General features: G+C 49.4%; 1 protein-coding gene across 1 annotated transcript in view; it reads right to left on the bottom strand.

Annotated features, from left to right (window-relative positions):
* Positions 1-14,393, bottom strand: part of ADCY5 (adenylate cyclase 5) — a 167,332-nt gene extending 152,939 nt beyond the window's left edge. Inside the window, exon 1 of the mRNA XM_011950791.1 lies at positions 13,819-14,393. Within this exon, the coding sequence (XP_011806181.1) occupies positions 13,819-14,223 (405 nt within the window). The 5' untranslated portion in view covers positions 14,224-14,393. The remainder of the gene's footprint in view (positions 1-13,818) is intronic.
* Positions 14,394-14,399: the final 6 nt, after the last annotated feature.

Genomic DNA, 14,399 nt, shown 5'->3' with positions numbered 1-14,399 from the left:
AACGCTCTAGTAAGCACTAAGCTTCGTATCTACTGAATGCTACTCAACAGAGAGACCCCGGGTCCGACTTCCAGGGCTGTACCAAGAGGTGATCCTGATGGGTCCCCAGCAGGCTCCTCCCTTCCCTCCCCATCCCACTCATGCCACCAGAAGACGGGCTCTGCGGCAGCCTCACCCCAGAGGTGAGCAGTCGTAACATCACTTCTGATACCTCTTCTGGGTCTCAGTCCCTACTCAGTCATCCATAAAACCACTCAGGAGCTCTTCATAGGTAAACAGTTGATCCCAGCTGCCCCCTAAACAAACACTTCAGCACAGCACCAATGACAGCTCAGGAAATGACAATCCATTTAATGCCCATCTGAACCAGACACCATGGGGAAAGGAAGGCCGTCACAAACAAAAAGCCACGCATTCCGAAACCAAACTGAGACAACTGCCTGAGAGCAGCTGGGCCCTCCACACAGCTTCTGAAAGCAACACAGGGAGGACCTAGCACTGCCCTACCTCTGAAAAGAGCACTGGGTTTGGAGTCAGAGATCTGAATTTGTACAGCAGCTCCAAAGTTAACTAACTAGCAATGTAACCTGAATGGGGTCAGTTCACCTCTTTGAGCCTCTTATTTACTCCTCTCCAAAACCACATCAGCATCACACGTCTGTAACCCGCCTCACAGCGTACAGAGTGCCCTCACCTGCATTACGTTGGGGCACCCAGGAACAGATCCAGTCAATCAGGAATCTATCACCCCCAGTGTATACAGGAGAGAAAAAGGACTGAAAAGAGGTTAGGGCAGGGCCAGGTGCAGTGGCTCACGCCTGTAATCCCAGCACTTTGGGAGGCCGAGGCGGGCGGATCACGAGGTCAGGAGATTGAGACTATCCTGGCTAACACGGTGAAATCCTGTCTTTACCAAAAACACAAAAAATTCGCTGGGTGTGGTGGTGGGTGCCTGTAGTCCCAGCTACTTGGGAGGCTGAGGCAGGAGAATGGCGTGAACCTGGGAGGCAGAGCTTGCAGTGAGCCTAAATAGCTCCATGCACTCCAGCCTGGGAGATAAACTGTGTCTCAAAAAAAAAAAAAAAAGAGGTTAGGGCCACTCCGCCAGGATTACACAGTCAGGGCTGTTGTCTTCTGGGCCTCCAGGCCCCAAAGCCAATGGTTATCTCGTTTTAACACATCACCTCGTCAGAGCTGCCATGAAAAGCAAACGAGATCACACATAAACAAGTCCTTTGTCACCTAAAAAATGCTAATTAAATATAAAGGTATTTGAGCCTTTTGGCTGGTATTTGAGCCACTGTGTAGTCCAGGTCTCAACCCTAGGAATGCCCAAGCCTCAGCCCGAGAGTTACATATAAATAATCTGCGGTGGGCCTTGTTGAGGTATCGTTTTAAAACTCCCCAGGGAATTCAAAGGCGCACCCAGGATAAGAAATCTCTGGTCTATAGCCCTACTTTCCCCTTCCTCGCTCCACTACCCATACAACCACCCTAACCCTAACCCTAACAGACCATGCAGGATGACACAGGGACCCTCAAAAGGACCTGGGCCTAGGACTCCCGCTAATATGTGACAATCCCCTCTCTGCCAAGGGCCATGTTTCACTCCTTTGGGTATATGCCACGCACAGTAAGAGCTTAATAAGTGAGCACTGAGGCTGGGCGCAGTGGTTCACACCTGTAATCCCAGGACTTTGGGAGTAATCCCAGGGCAGGCAGACTGACTGAGGCTAGGAGTTCAAGACCAGCCTGGGCAACATAGTAAGACTCCATCTCTACAAAAAATACAAAAATTAGCTGGGCCTGGTGGCACATGCCTGTAGTCCTAGCTACTTGGGAGGCTGAGATGGAAGAATCATCTGAGGAGGTCAAGGCTGCAAAGAGCCGTGATTGCACCACTGCACTCCAGCCTGGGCAACAGGGCAAGACCTGTCTCAAAAAAATAAATAAATATGTAAGGGAGCACTGAATTGAACTCAGCTGAGCTTTAGATGCTTGAGCACGGTGGTCTGGGCTGGTTTCATTGGAGTAGTAGTGCCAAAACTAGAGAAATGCTGAAGAGAGACTGCCTCCACAGACGAGGTCTCTGCAGACTCCAGTAGAAGAAGATTTAACCAACTGACCGAGAGATGTCACAGCCTCTCCAGGAAGCTGGCAGACCCTTTAGTCAGCACATAACTTCTTTCAGAACCTGCATGAAATGCCCCAAATCAAGGGTCCTTGTTTCTCATACTCAGAAAACCCTTTTTTTAAGACCACAAGTTCTGCTGCCACCTTACAACAGCAGCTTAGGAGCCTAAAGACAGGTCAGAGTATAAATGAAAAAGGGCCCAGAAAGCCACACATTTTTAAGAAGTAAAAATTCAGCTGGGTGTGGTGCCTCACACCTATAATCTCAGCACTTTGGGAGGCCAATGCAGGTGGATAGATTGAGCTCAGGAGTTCAAGACCAGCCTGGGCAACCTGGCAAGATCCCCTTTTTTTTTTTATTTTATAATTTTCTGAGATGGAGTCTTGCTCTGTTGCCCGGGCTGGAATGCAGTGGTGCAATCTCAGCTCACTGCAACCTCCGCCTCCTGGGTTCAAGCGATTCTCCTGCCTCAGCCTCCCAAGTAGCTGGGACTACAGGTATGTGCCACCACACTCGGCTAATTTTTTGAATTTTTAGTAGAGACGGGGTTTCACTGTGTTAGCCAGGATGGTCTCGATCTCCTGACCTTGTGTATGCCTCCCAAAGTGTTGGCATTACAGGCATGAGCCACCATACCTGGCCAAGACCCCATTTTTATTTTAAAAAATTGCCAAAAATGGCTGGGCATAGTGTTGTGCACCTGTAGTCCCAGCTACTTGGGAGGCTGAGGTGGGAGGATTGCTTGAGCCCCAGAAGCAGAGGTTGCAATAAGCCAAGATCACACTATACTCTAGCCTGCGCAACAGAGTAAGACCTTGTCTCAAAGCAAAAATTTAAAAACAGTAATTTGTCTTTTAAAAAAACTGTCTTTTGGCTGTGTGTGGCTCATGCCTGTAATCCCAACACTTTGGGAGGCCAAGGAAGGCAGATGACCTGAGGTCAGGAGTTCAAGACCAGCCTGGCCTTGAACATGGCAAAACCCCTTCTCTACTAAAAATACAAAAATTAGCCAGCCATGGTGGGGCATGCCTATAGTCCCAGCTACTTGGGAGGTTGAAGCAGGAGAATTGCTTGAACTCAGGAGGCAGAGGTTGCAGTGAGCCAAGATCATGCCATTGCACTCTAGCCTGGGTGACAGAGCGAGACTCCATCTCAATAATAATAATAATAATAATAATAAATTTAAAAATAAAGTAAAAACTGTCTTTTAAATTTCATATCATTCCTCAAGTCCAGCAATCAATCAGCTGTTGATAAGCACATGCTATCAAATGGAAGAGAGAGGCCCAAGACAGGGCCAGGGATCCAACTCTGCCATGGAGGTCTGCACTTCATGCATTTTTGTTCTTAGTAAGCAGCCTCCCCACCCCGCTGTTGTTCAAGTCAGACCCGGGTTAGGATGCAGGCTTCTCCACTTTCTGTTTGGATTCCCCTAGAAAAAAGCCCCTGAGACAAGGATTTGAGTACAAGTGACTTTTGGGAGGTGAGCCCGGGAAACATTAGGAGGGGAGGAGGGGAGTGTAATGAGAAAGGAAGGAAAGAAAGCCCCCAAAAAGAAGAGTGTTATCAAAAGCCTGTAACCACTGTGAGCCATTAGAGATTAATCCTTCCAGAAAGTTCTAGGAGACGATGCAGAACACCAGCCTCAGAATAAGATTCCCCCAACCCCGAAGTCAAACGAGCTGGGGCGTTCGTCTACCAGTGCCAAACAGCCATTGGTTGAATGCTGCTCTCGGGGTAACTCCCCGGCACTTCTGACCTACCCTATCCACAGGCCCCAAGGTTTAAGGCCAGCGAAAGTGCTCAAGTGCTAGGAGCTGGAAGTCTGGCTGGTATGAGTGAAAGGTACATGCCCAGGGGATATGGGCAGGGTGCTGAACCATCTGTTACAACTTTGCTGTGTGACCTTGGGGAAGTTACTTACCTTCTCTTATCCCAGTTTCTGCAGTGGTGTAGAATTTAAAAAATGGGGATACAAAATGTCTTCCTCATAAGAATGACATGAAGATTAGATGAGGTCATGCATGGAAGGGATTAGCCCAGTGCCAGGTTTGCAGTAAAGACTCAATATAGGCTATAGGTTATCATCAATATGCTTTATGAGCTTCCTCCTTTTGGAGAGTGGGGATGGGAAAGAAACATTTGGGGAAGGCTGATCTGGAATGGTCCAACACTACTTCCCCATGGGCAGCCACGCACTCAGTGCCTTGCGAAGAAAAAGTTCCAGAAAGACATTCAAGGGACCCCAAGGCCACCAAGGGTCATTGTGCAGACCCAACCTGTTCTGACGTCTAACAACAGCAGAAAATTCCTAAAAGAAACTGATGCAAAATAAAGGAGGCATTCCCCTGGTCCCTGCCAGCCCCCTCAGTTTATTTTATAAAGGATTTCTGACCCAGATGGAGAATGAGACTTGAAAGCAGGCAGCAGGCCAATGCAGTCTAAGCAATCTCCTTCCTGAGGGAGGAAAGCCACCAAAAAAAAACCCCCATCTAGATGCCTTCGGGTAGGCCTGGCCCAGAGGCAAGGGGCTAGATCTTGAGAAACTTCAAGGCTCCTCCCAGCCCTTGAAGAAGCACATCCTCAAGTTTGTCCTAACAAACACTAATGCCCTCCCCACAATAGGTTCCTTTGGAAAACGGTGCTGGAGTCAAATGTGTTTGAAAAAGGCTTCATGCCATATCCCCCTCTTGGTAAATTCTTATACCCATTACATATTAAAAGCTTTAATGTCCAAGAATTCTGTTTAACCCAATATTTCCTAAATTTATTTGACACAGACCGTATGTGTGTAAAACAGTCCCCCTCCAACCTCAGTTTTGCTTTCCGCGGTTTCAGTTACCCACGGTCTGAAAATATTCACTGGAAAATTCCAAAAATAAGTAATTTCTAACTTTTAAACTGTGCACCATTCTGAGTAGTGTGATGAAACCTCCCTGTCCTGCTTTATCCTGCCCAGGACATGAATATCCCTTTGTCCAGCAGATCCACGCTGTGCGTGTTACCTACCCCCACCCCATAGCCGGCTCAGTTATCAGATCAACTGTCACAGTACTGCAGTGCTTAAGGAACCCTTGTTTTACTTAATAACGTCCTCAAAGTGCAAGCGTAGTGCTGCTGGCAGTTTGAATATGCCAAAGAGAAGCTCTAAAGCACTTTCTTCCTTTCTTTTTTATTTTTTTGAGACAGGATCTCTCACTTTGCCACTCAGACTGGAGTACAGTGGCATGATCACAGTTCACTGCAGCCTTGATCTCCCAGGCTCAAGAGATCCTTCCAACTCATCCTCCCAGATAGCGAGGACTATAGGTGCGTTCCACCACACCTGACTAACCTTTTTAAAAAAATTTTTGTAAAGACAGGGTCTCACTGTGTTGCCCAAGCTGGTCTCAAACTCCTGGACTTAAGCAGTCCTCCCACCTCAGTCCCCCAAAGTGCTGAGATTACAGGCATGAGCCACTTTGCCTGGTCCCACTGTGCCCAGACCCTAAAGTGCTTTCTTTAAGGAAAATGTAAAAGTTATCAATAAGGAAAGAAAAAATCATATGCTGAGATTGCTAAGATCTATGGTAAGAACGAATCTTCCATCTGAAACTGTGAACAGTATATCGTCAAAACTGTTCTATTTGATTATTAATTATTTCTAATCTCTTACTATGACTAACTTATAAACTTTATCACAAGTATAGATATACAGGAGAAGAACATAGTGTTATATAGGGTTTGGTACCATCCATGATTTTAGGCATCCACTGGGGGTCTTGGGTTGTACCCCCCTCGGATAAGGAGGGACTACTATATGTGAGACATCTACGAACAGCCCTCCAAGGGGCACATTTAGTGGGACAGCCTGGGCTGAAGGCGGTCCTCAGAGCCACAACCCATCATCTTTGCAACCCCAAGGCCTAGCACAGTGCCTAGTGTAAGGTAGACACCTAATAAATGATTATTATCTGAACAAATAGGGAGAAGGCTGAAAGAACGACTTAATGATGGTTTTCAAATCTGTGAAGTGATATAGTATCAGCAGTGCCAGGCAACAGCTCTCTGTTTCTAAGAAGGCACACATTTTAAATTGCAGCAGGAGGGATTTTGGAAGCCCTGCTCAGAGTTTAGGATTACAACCCACCAAAATAGGCTTCCAAGCCGAGCTGCGTCGCTTCCTTCTGTGGAGGTGTTGGTCTAGCACTTCGGCAGAGCTTAGAGTCTGCGTGCAGACGTCCACCCACCCCACCACCCATTCATTCATTAGCTTGTTCATTCAAACCCTCACTGAGCACCTACTGTGTGCTGAGCACTGATGGAGGTGAGGCACTGGGTCCCTCAGGATTCCCTCCAAAACCCAAGTGGGATCACAGTGAGTTCTGTGATAAAGCCCAGGGAGCCCTGAAGGGGAAGGGAGAGGGGACCATGAAAGTGTGAGGTCAGGAGGCCACAAGCCCAGATGCAGCAGCTCATAACCCGACCAGAGCAAGAGGTAGTGGGCAGGGAGAGGGGGCCTATTACAGTTTCACACTGACACATGAGGCTGGCCTAAAGAATAAAGCCTCTACTGTCTCCCTGTGCTTGTTTGTCTAACCTACCCCACCCTTTCTCTTGTGACCATATCTCATTGTTCCCAGAGAACAGCCCTGCCCCCACTTCCAAGTCCCTCCCGTCCTCATACTCATAGTTCCAATCTTCTCTTCCTTTCTTTAAGGCACACTCCCCTTAGAAGAAGATAGGAATTCTTCCCTATCTCCTGTCTTGTTCCTCCAACCCCTGACTTCCTCGTTCTCCACACTCTATACCATCCCTTCTGGATCTGGGATGTCCTCAGTGGTTTTCATATCCACTCACCAGACAAATGAATGAATAAACCAGAAGTCAAACCTAGGCCCATCTTTCTACTAACCTTCCCCTCAAAAGGTGAGCCACAGATTATTTTGCCTCAAAAAGGAAGGGGGGACTGGGGCGAGGGGGCAAGAAAGAGTCCATGGCTGTGCATCCCTCTCATCCTGTTTTACCACCACCACTATGACCCAATCGCTTTCCAGATCTGCATCTGTGCACCAGTGCACACTCACCAGCCCCACCTGGATGCCTCCCAACAAGTCTGCATGTATGCACTCATTGTGCTTCTTTTAAACAGGGGCTGAGATGGGCATGATAAGAGGACACCCTGGAGGACTTTAGGAGGTCTTGACACTCTATTGCAAGACACTGACCCACAGAATTCCAGGCTTAGGTGTAACCTGAGCAGTCTTCTTGGCCAATGATCCCAAACCTAAGAGCTGGTCACCAAAATCACCCAGGGAGCTTTGAAAACCAGCTCCAAGTTGTTTTAAATAGAGATCCATTCCTGGGCCCCACCCTAGACCTTTGGAAGTTGTACCTTCCTAGCGGGGCCTGTGAGTCTGCATTCTTCAAAAACTTCCCAGGTGATTATTAGAAACCAAGGTTAGGAATCAATGATGCAGTCAGTGACCCATCCAAACTTTCACCAAGCAGTCAATTTCCTCAGTAACAGGCCAAGGAGGTGGCCATCTAGCCTCCACTTGAACACTTCCACTGACGGAGAGCTGGCTACCCAAGAGGCACCTGATTTGGCTGCCACAACCCCAATGGCTAGAAAGGTGTCATCTACCTGGAGCTGAGACCTGTCTACTACTTCCACCCATCTGCCACAAGCCTACCCTTAGGAGCAACAGAAAATAATTTAGTCCCTCTTCCAATATCTGAAAACAGGGATCCCAGCAATAACACCTTGCCCTTCGCGTTAGGTTTTCTTACCTGATATGGTCTGCTTTTCTCCTAGCTAAATATCCTCCATTCTCTCAAATGCTCTCTCAGAAGTTTCCCCTCCCCTTACAAAACCGGTCACTCTCCTTTGAAGTCTAGAATCAGAAGCCATTGTATTTCAGACCAGGCCTCAATCCTCCGATGAACTGGATAAGACTATAAACCTAACCAAGATCCTGTGGGCCTTTTCTAACAGCCATTCCAAAATGCGGGCTCACATTAAGCTCACTGTCCGCTAACTAGAAACCCCCAGACTTTCTTCACAATGCTGTAAAAGGAGATATTCCCTGTCCTACATTTGGATATTGCCTTAAGGAGGAAAAAAAAAAAAAAAGCAGGGCTTTCCAATTTTGCAACTTTGTGTTTGGGAGAAGAATGAATGCTGATCCTGCCTTCCATGAGCCAGCTACCCTCATCTGATAAGCATGGATGAGAGAAGGATGCTAGGGCCTCACTTATGTAACTATACCCAAGGGACTTACAGGCACCATCATGTTGAAGCCCACAGAGCAAACTTTTCATTCTCAACGCAGGTTACACTCCTGGGAAACACATGACAGCAGGTTGCACCCACCACCAAGATAAAGTGAACTGAAGTAGCAGGCAGGCAGCCATGGACAGGAGGCACTCAGCAAGAGGTTGTGCCATCACTGGAGGCTCCCTCCTCAGGTCCCTGTTTGGTGAGGACCAAGGTGGCAGTTCCATTCACACCTCTTGCAGGAAAGGAGGCCTGGCCCGAGCATGGGCCACCATCCTTCGTGTGCTCCAGCCACACCCTTGGACAGAGGGACTCATGGCCAGAGCTTGAATGCACAGGAGAGTTCCTGTCCAAGCTTTGTACACTGATTTTGAAACTCTCTGTGAGGCTGATGGGGTTTAACGCATCATCCATGTCCTCATTAAAGACAAACACGAACGCACTGTTCTGTGCTCCCACAGCACATAGACCTCACACTCCTGTTGCAGATGAACATTGAGATTGAATTATTAACAGTGTACATTCCCGCAAATACAGCAGCTGGGCACTGTGCTCCTCCGCTGAGTCTCTGCCATTCCTGAAGTCTTCCCTCAGGGATCAAGGCACTCTAGGGATCTAGAAGATGACCCCCACCCCAGCCACTTCTGCTCCCCGCAAATATCCCCCAGCTTCTGGGAGAAAGAAGCGATCTAATAAACATCTGCCATTCCTGAAGTCTTCCCTCAGGGATCAAGGCACTCTAGGGATCTAGAAGATGACCCCCACCCCAGCCACTTCTGCTCCCCGCAAATATCCCCCAGCTTCTGGGAGAAAGAAGCGATCTAATAAACAATCAATAAATATAATCGGCAAATACAGTCAGCCTTGAGGTAAGAGAAGCAGACCCTCCTCCACTCCAAACCCAAAGCCAACCCCCAACCCCAGCTTGCTGCTGCGCTGGGGTTAAGCCTGCTGCTGAAGTTCACTGCCACCAAATTTCTCCTATCCAGAAATGCAGATGATAGGGGAAGTAATTGGTGGCAGACAATACCCGGGCCTGTGGGTGAAAGTGTCTTTCTCCACTCTACCCAGCGTCTCACATTGGGCAGTCAGAGTGATCCACCAGACAGGCCTCTGGGCCAAGTTCCAGAGCAAGGTGGCAGCTCTTCAGCAGGGCTTACTGGGCTGGGCTGCTAAGCAGGTGGGTAGCAGGAAAGGTTCTTGAAAGAGAAGAGAGGGACTCCATGGAGTCAGAAGAGCCCCAGGTACTTCCCTGGGGAGCCAGAGGTCAAGGTCTGAAGAACCATCAAGACCCAGGACCAGAAAAGCAAATGGCCAGGGGAAGCCAACTACCAGCCAAGAATAAATAGGACAGGCTGCCATGATCTCCTTTCAAAGTTAACACAAAGACTTCCCAGGCCCACGTCCACCACCTGGGTCAGCCTCATACCAGATAGACAGATGTGCACATGCTCACATACACACATGCACCCCTGAACAGCCACAGCCTCGATTCTTGGTCCATATCCCTACCCCCACCCCTCACTTGCCTCCTCGCTACAGACGCACGTGCTCACAGTCACAGAATTTCACCCACACAGCGCCTGTGCCTTTCTGATCACTGGAACAACTGGTGACAGTTGTAGGTTCAAACAGGCACAAAAGAAGAAATGCAGGAAATCACTGAGTGCCTCTGCAAGGGGTAGGGGAAAGTGCCTAAGAAGCTGAGAAAAGACAGGGTGGGGTGGGAGATGGGCTGTCCCACACTGCAGGGAAAACCCCTAGCGGCTCCCCCAAGCTCATGGGGATTCACGTGGGGTCAGAATCTTCTCAGAAGCCATGTCAGGCAGGTTGAATGTGGATGCATAATAATAATATCCCATATTTGAACAGGACTCTCCACTTTTCAAAGAGCTCTTCCATCCATTATCACCTGGAGTCACGCCAGACCGTAGAGCTGCTCATCTCCTGGAGTGCAAATGACCACCCCGCCCCCACAGGACACAACGATGCCTTCTCCAAAATAATCGTTAATAGCTAAGCATATGTAATAGTTGTGTGAGCATGCTTGTTTTTGTGTGAGTGCGTGCAGAAGCTTTATGTAGCAGAGTGGGATACAGTCAAACAAAAATGAGGTTGCCATGGCAACAGGCTCCGGCATCATTGCAGCCTATTAACACAAGTGAGGAATGTGTTTGGCAGATGCTCCAGTGTTATTTATGGTATGGGTGTAGCAGAGGGACTTCTAACAGGCAAAGGAGGAGAAAAAAAACAACCCCGTGACGTTCCTACTATACCCCAGCGAGGAGACAGGAGACGACAGTGAGACAAGAGCACAGAAGAGGCTGAGAGGCCTCAAATGGGGAGAGAGAGATGGGAAAGCAGAGCCTGCAGGAAGGCAGCAGAGAGGCGAGGTGGGCAGACAGTAACAGGGATCAGAGGGAGAGGGAAGCGAAAGGAAGTCAGAGAAGAAAGGAGCAGGCAGAGAGAGAGAAGGAGCCGAGGGGGAGGGTGACAAACACTAGGGACAGAGCCAGAGGGACAGAGAAGGGAAGAAACGCCATCCTACCAAGAGGGACTGTGGCACCTTGTGTCCTGTTCCTCCCTGGAGTCAAAACCGTCAGGAGCCACTGGTTAAGAAACCAAACGCTTCTCCTAATTGGAGCCAAGGGCAGAGCCCCACACATAAGAGAGGCTGAAGAAGAATAAAATACACAGGTCAGATAATGATGTTGAGGACCTGAGCAAACGGGGAGGGGTCCAGCCTTGCAAGAGGAACAGTGAAGAAATGCCAGTCCAGTTTACTGAGGGCCTACTATGTGCCCAAGCCACCAAATGGAGAATTCCCAAAGCCCCAACATAGGAACTGCTCATTGCCACCCATTTCCCTGGACATGTGTCTCATCAAAGAAAACAATGAGGCATCTAATCCAAACCACTCTCACATGCCTGCTGCTCTGGAGTAACCTGAGGCAGAGGTTAATGCTGGACTTCCCCCACCAGCCAGCAGGGTTTGCTCAAGAAAGACAAATTTTATATGAAACATAATCAAAAGGGTAAATCAAGTACAAACAAAGAAAGATACAGTTTTCTCTGAAGCCAAATAGCGGAAATGTTTGCATTCCCTTGTCTTGAACCACTCATAACAAGCTCTGCACCACTCAGAGCAGATCATATAAAGTAAGTGTAAATCCACCCAAAATCCTACAGCCTTCCAAAGGTCTAAAGACCAAAATGGGTAAAAGAAGAACAGGGTAGGAGCCAGTGGGGGTGGGGAGAGAAGGGAGAGGGATTTGCCTAAGGAACCAGAAGGGGAAGTCAGTCAGACAGACACTCTGTTGCTGCAATGGTATTTTCATGCTAAGGTGGAATTGGGGTCCCCCAGGTTCAGCACCCCTTTCCTGGGATCTGACTCCAGTCTCCCTCAGGAGAAACCATACCTATAGCTGTAAACAGACCTTGTGTCCCAAGTTTGGTTCACAAAATACCCTGAATTATCCTGAAAATCTCCACATGGATGGCATGCCCCTTCCTCTACAGAAAAGCTACACCCACCCAAGTCAGGAGCAGTCCCCAAAAACATAACAACCACCTGAAAGCACGAGTCCTTGGGTCAAAAGAGTTGGGGCTTTTATAAGTACTGACAATGGTAGTAACTTTTAAACCACCACCTCTCAAAAGGCTTCTTCAAAGCTGGTCTCTAAATATTTTTTTTTTCTTCTGATCTCAGATCAGAAAAAAACTTTTAACTTAGCATCAACAGCCCCACCTACTCCACTCACCGGACCCTAACTATATTGGCAAGCAGTTATTAAATTCCTACTAAGTACTCTGCACTGTGCTAGGTAAGGGTGAGAGAATGGAGGAGGAAAAACACATATACCTTGGGATTTGTGCATCCATGGAGGTTACACTGGACAGACAGCAAGACCAGTGGACACTGGAGAATGAATAAGTGCTCCACTCTGTGCCTCTGACTATTGTTAATCATGCAGAAGACCAAGAGGCCAGTGTGGCTGGAATGTAAGGAGAAGGTTCCTTGTAGGGGTACGGCTTGGGGCAGAGAATGTCAGAAGTGGAAGGGACATAAACAATCCTCTCATTCTCTAGAAAAGGTAGCAAAGGCCCAGAGAGCTTGTGTGTCCCCTCCCTCCCAGTCACAGAGCACCTTGCAGGTTCAGCTAGAGCCCAGAGCCCTGAAACCCACAACAGTGCTATTCCCTATGGGAGAATACTGTGTCCAGGAAGCCAGGGGGCACAGGAGAGCAACTCAAGAAAGATGCGGTACTCAAGAGGATAAAAGTCTAAGGAAGGCACTAGAAGAGGGGACATGGAGGAAAGCAATGACAATGGAAAACCCTTAAGAGGTTCTATTCGAGACGGCAGACACCAGTGGGGGGATGTGTGCACTGGGGTCCAAGGTGAAGAGACTTGCCTGTAGCAAGGGCCCAGTGGACTCTCACAGTGAAGCAGCATGCAAACAAGCAGGTTCAGAAGCAATCATGGATGAGGACCAGGAAACCAGACTACAGGACACTAAAGGGAGATATGGTATGGATGTCAGGGGGCTCCTCTCACCCTGAGGTCAGGATGGCCAACATGCCCCTCTCCCAGAAGCCTTTAAGAGAGTCACCAGTTAACCACGCAAAAGTTGTATGTCTTCCTGAACCTACAGTTCTAGGCTCAGCCAACAAATCCCAGCAGGGATAAAATGTCCCTACCACAAGCAATGACCAGGGGCACCCACTTGAAGGGGTCATGATGTTCAACAACAGCTTTCTGCTCAGGCCGGAAGGGGAATTGCCACCACACACATCTCAGAGGTTCCTTCCCACTTTAGCTAAGGGCAGCTTTTTGGCTTGGGGCACTTTGCTAACTGAAACAAACTTGTCAGTCCTCCTGCAAGTTCAGGGATATCTCCAGCTACCAAATCCCCAGACTTAGACAGGTGGCAGGCTCATGCTATCTCCTCCTTACCATTGAGCAAGGGGTGCAGGGTGTCCCCTCACCAACCCTCTATCCAGGTCTGGATTAACAAAGCAGCAGTGGCACTCAGGAGGGGGTGGCTGCTAGAGGGTCCAGCCAGTTTTGTTAGGGGCCTTTTGTATATAAGAACAGAAGCTCAGGAAGAGATGGGAAACACTCCTTATAATTTTCTCCTCCAACCTTCCTTCCTCACTGCATTCCCACAGTGACGGCTACAGCTCAGTACACGTTATCTAAGGGGCAAGGAACACTGTAAACGACACAAGGGCAGTCTTTTTGTAAACGAAGCCGCTGCGGCTCAGAGCGGGGTAAGAAGCTCCCAAACAGCCTACATGGCCAAGCCCTGTCTCTCTGGCTCTTTTCACCATTCGAAAGGGTGAGAGTGGGATCCCTTTCTTTGGAGTCAAGCTGAGGCCTGCCCGCCCTGCAATCCAGCCCCAGTGGCCAGGTGGGCCCCTACCTGCTTGAGCAGGAACTGGTCCTGGGCGTTGGTGCGCAGGGCGATGACCAGGTGGAGGGCGGACAGGAGCACCCCGCTGAGCACCGCGGCCCGCATGCGCACGGGCAGCAGCGTGTAGATGGTGTAGATGAAGAACACGGTCCACCAGATGCCCTCAGAGGCGCTGCGCGGCTGCGGCAGCAGCAGGCCCACAACCTGGACGGCCAGCACCACAGCGATGAGCGCATAGCAGGCCAGGCCCATGTGGTCCTGGTGGAAGGCGGCGCGGTTGCAGAGCACAGCCATGATGAGGATGACGCCCACGGCGGCCGCCAGCACGGCCAGGTAGGGCAGCTGGAGCGGGGGCCGCGCCGCGTGGAAGGCCAACATGACCAGGCACACGAGCACCAGCACGGCCATGAGCATGGTGAGGCTGCTCTGGTTCAGGCGGAAGAAGTAGCGCTGGTACAGCCGCTCCAGTTTGTCCGACGGGAACTTCTTGGAGCGGAATATCTGCAGCAACGCCAGGCAGCAGGCGCCCAGGGACAGCACCGCGCCGGGCCCCACGCCCGAGCGCGAGTCTGCCGAGCTACCGCCATCCC

The sequence above is a fragment of the Colobus angolensis genome, unplaced genomic scaffold (assembly GCF_000951035.1).
Source record: "Colobus angolensis palliatus isolate OR3802 unplaced genomic scaffold, Cang.pa_1.0 Scaffold31, whole genome shotgun sequence".
Taxonomy (NCBI): Eukaryota; Metazoa; Chordata; class Mammalia; order Primates; family Cercopithecidae; genus Colobus; species Colobus angolensis.
Note: the sequence above shows the minus strand (reverse complement) of the source record. Positions and strands in the feature narration are given on the sequence as shown.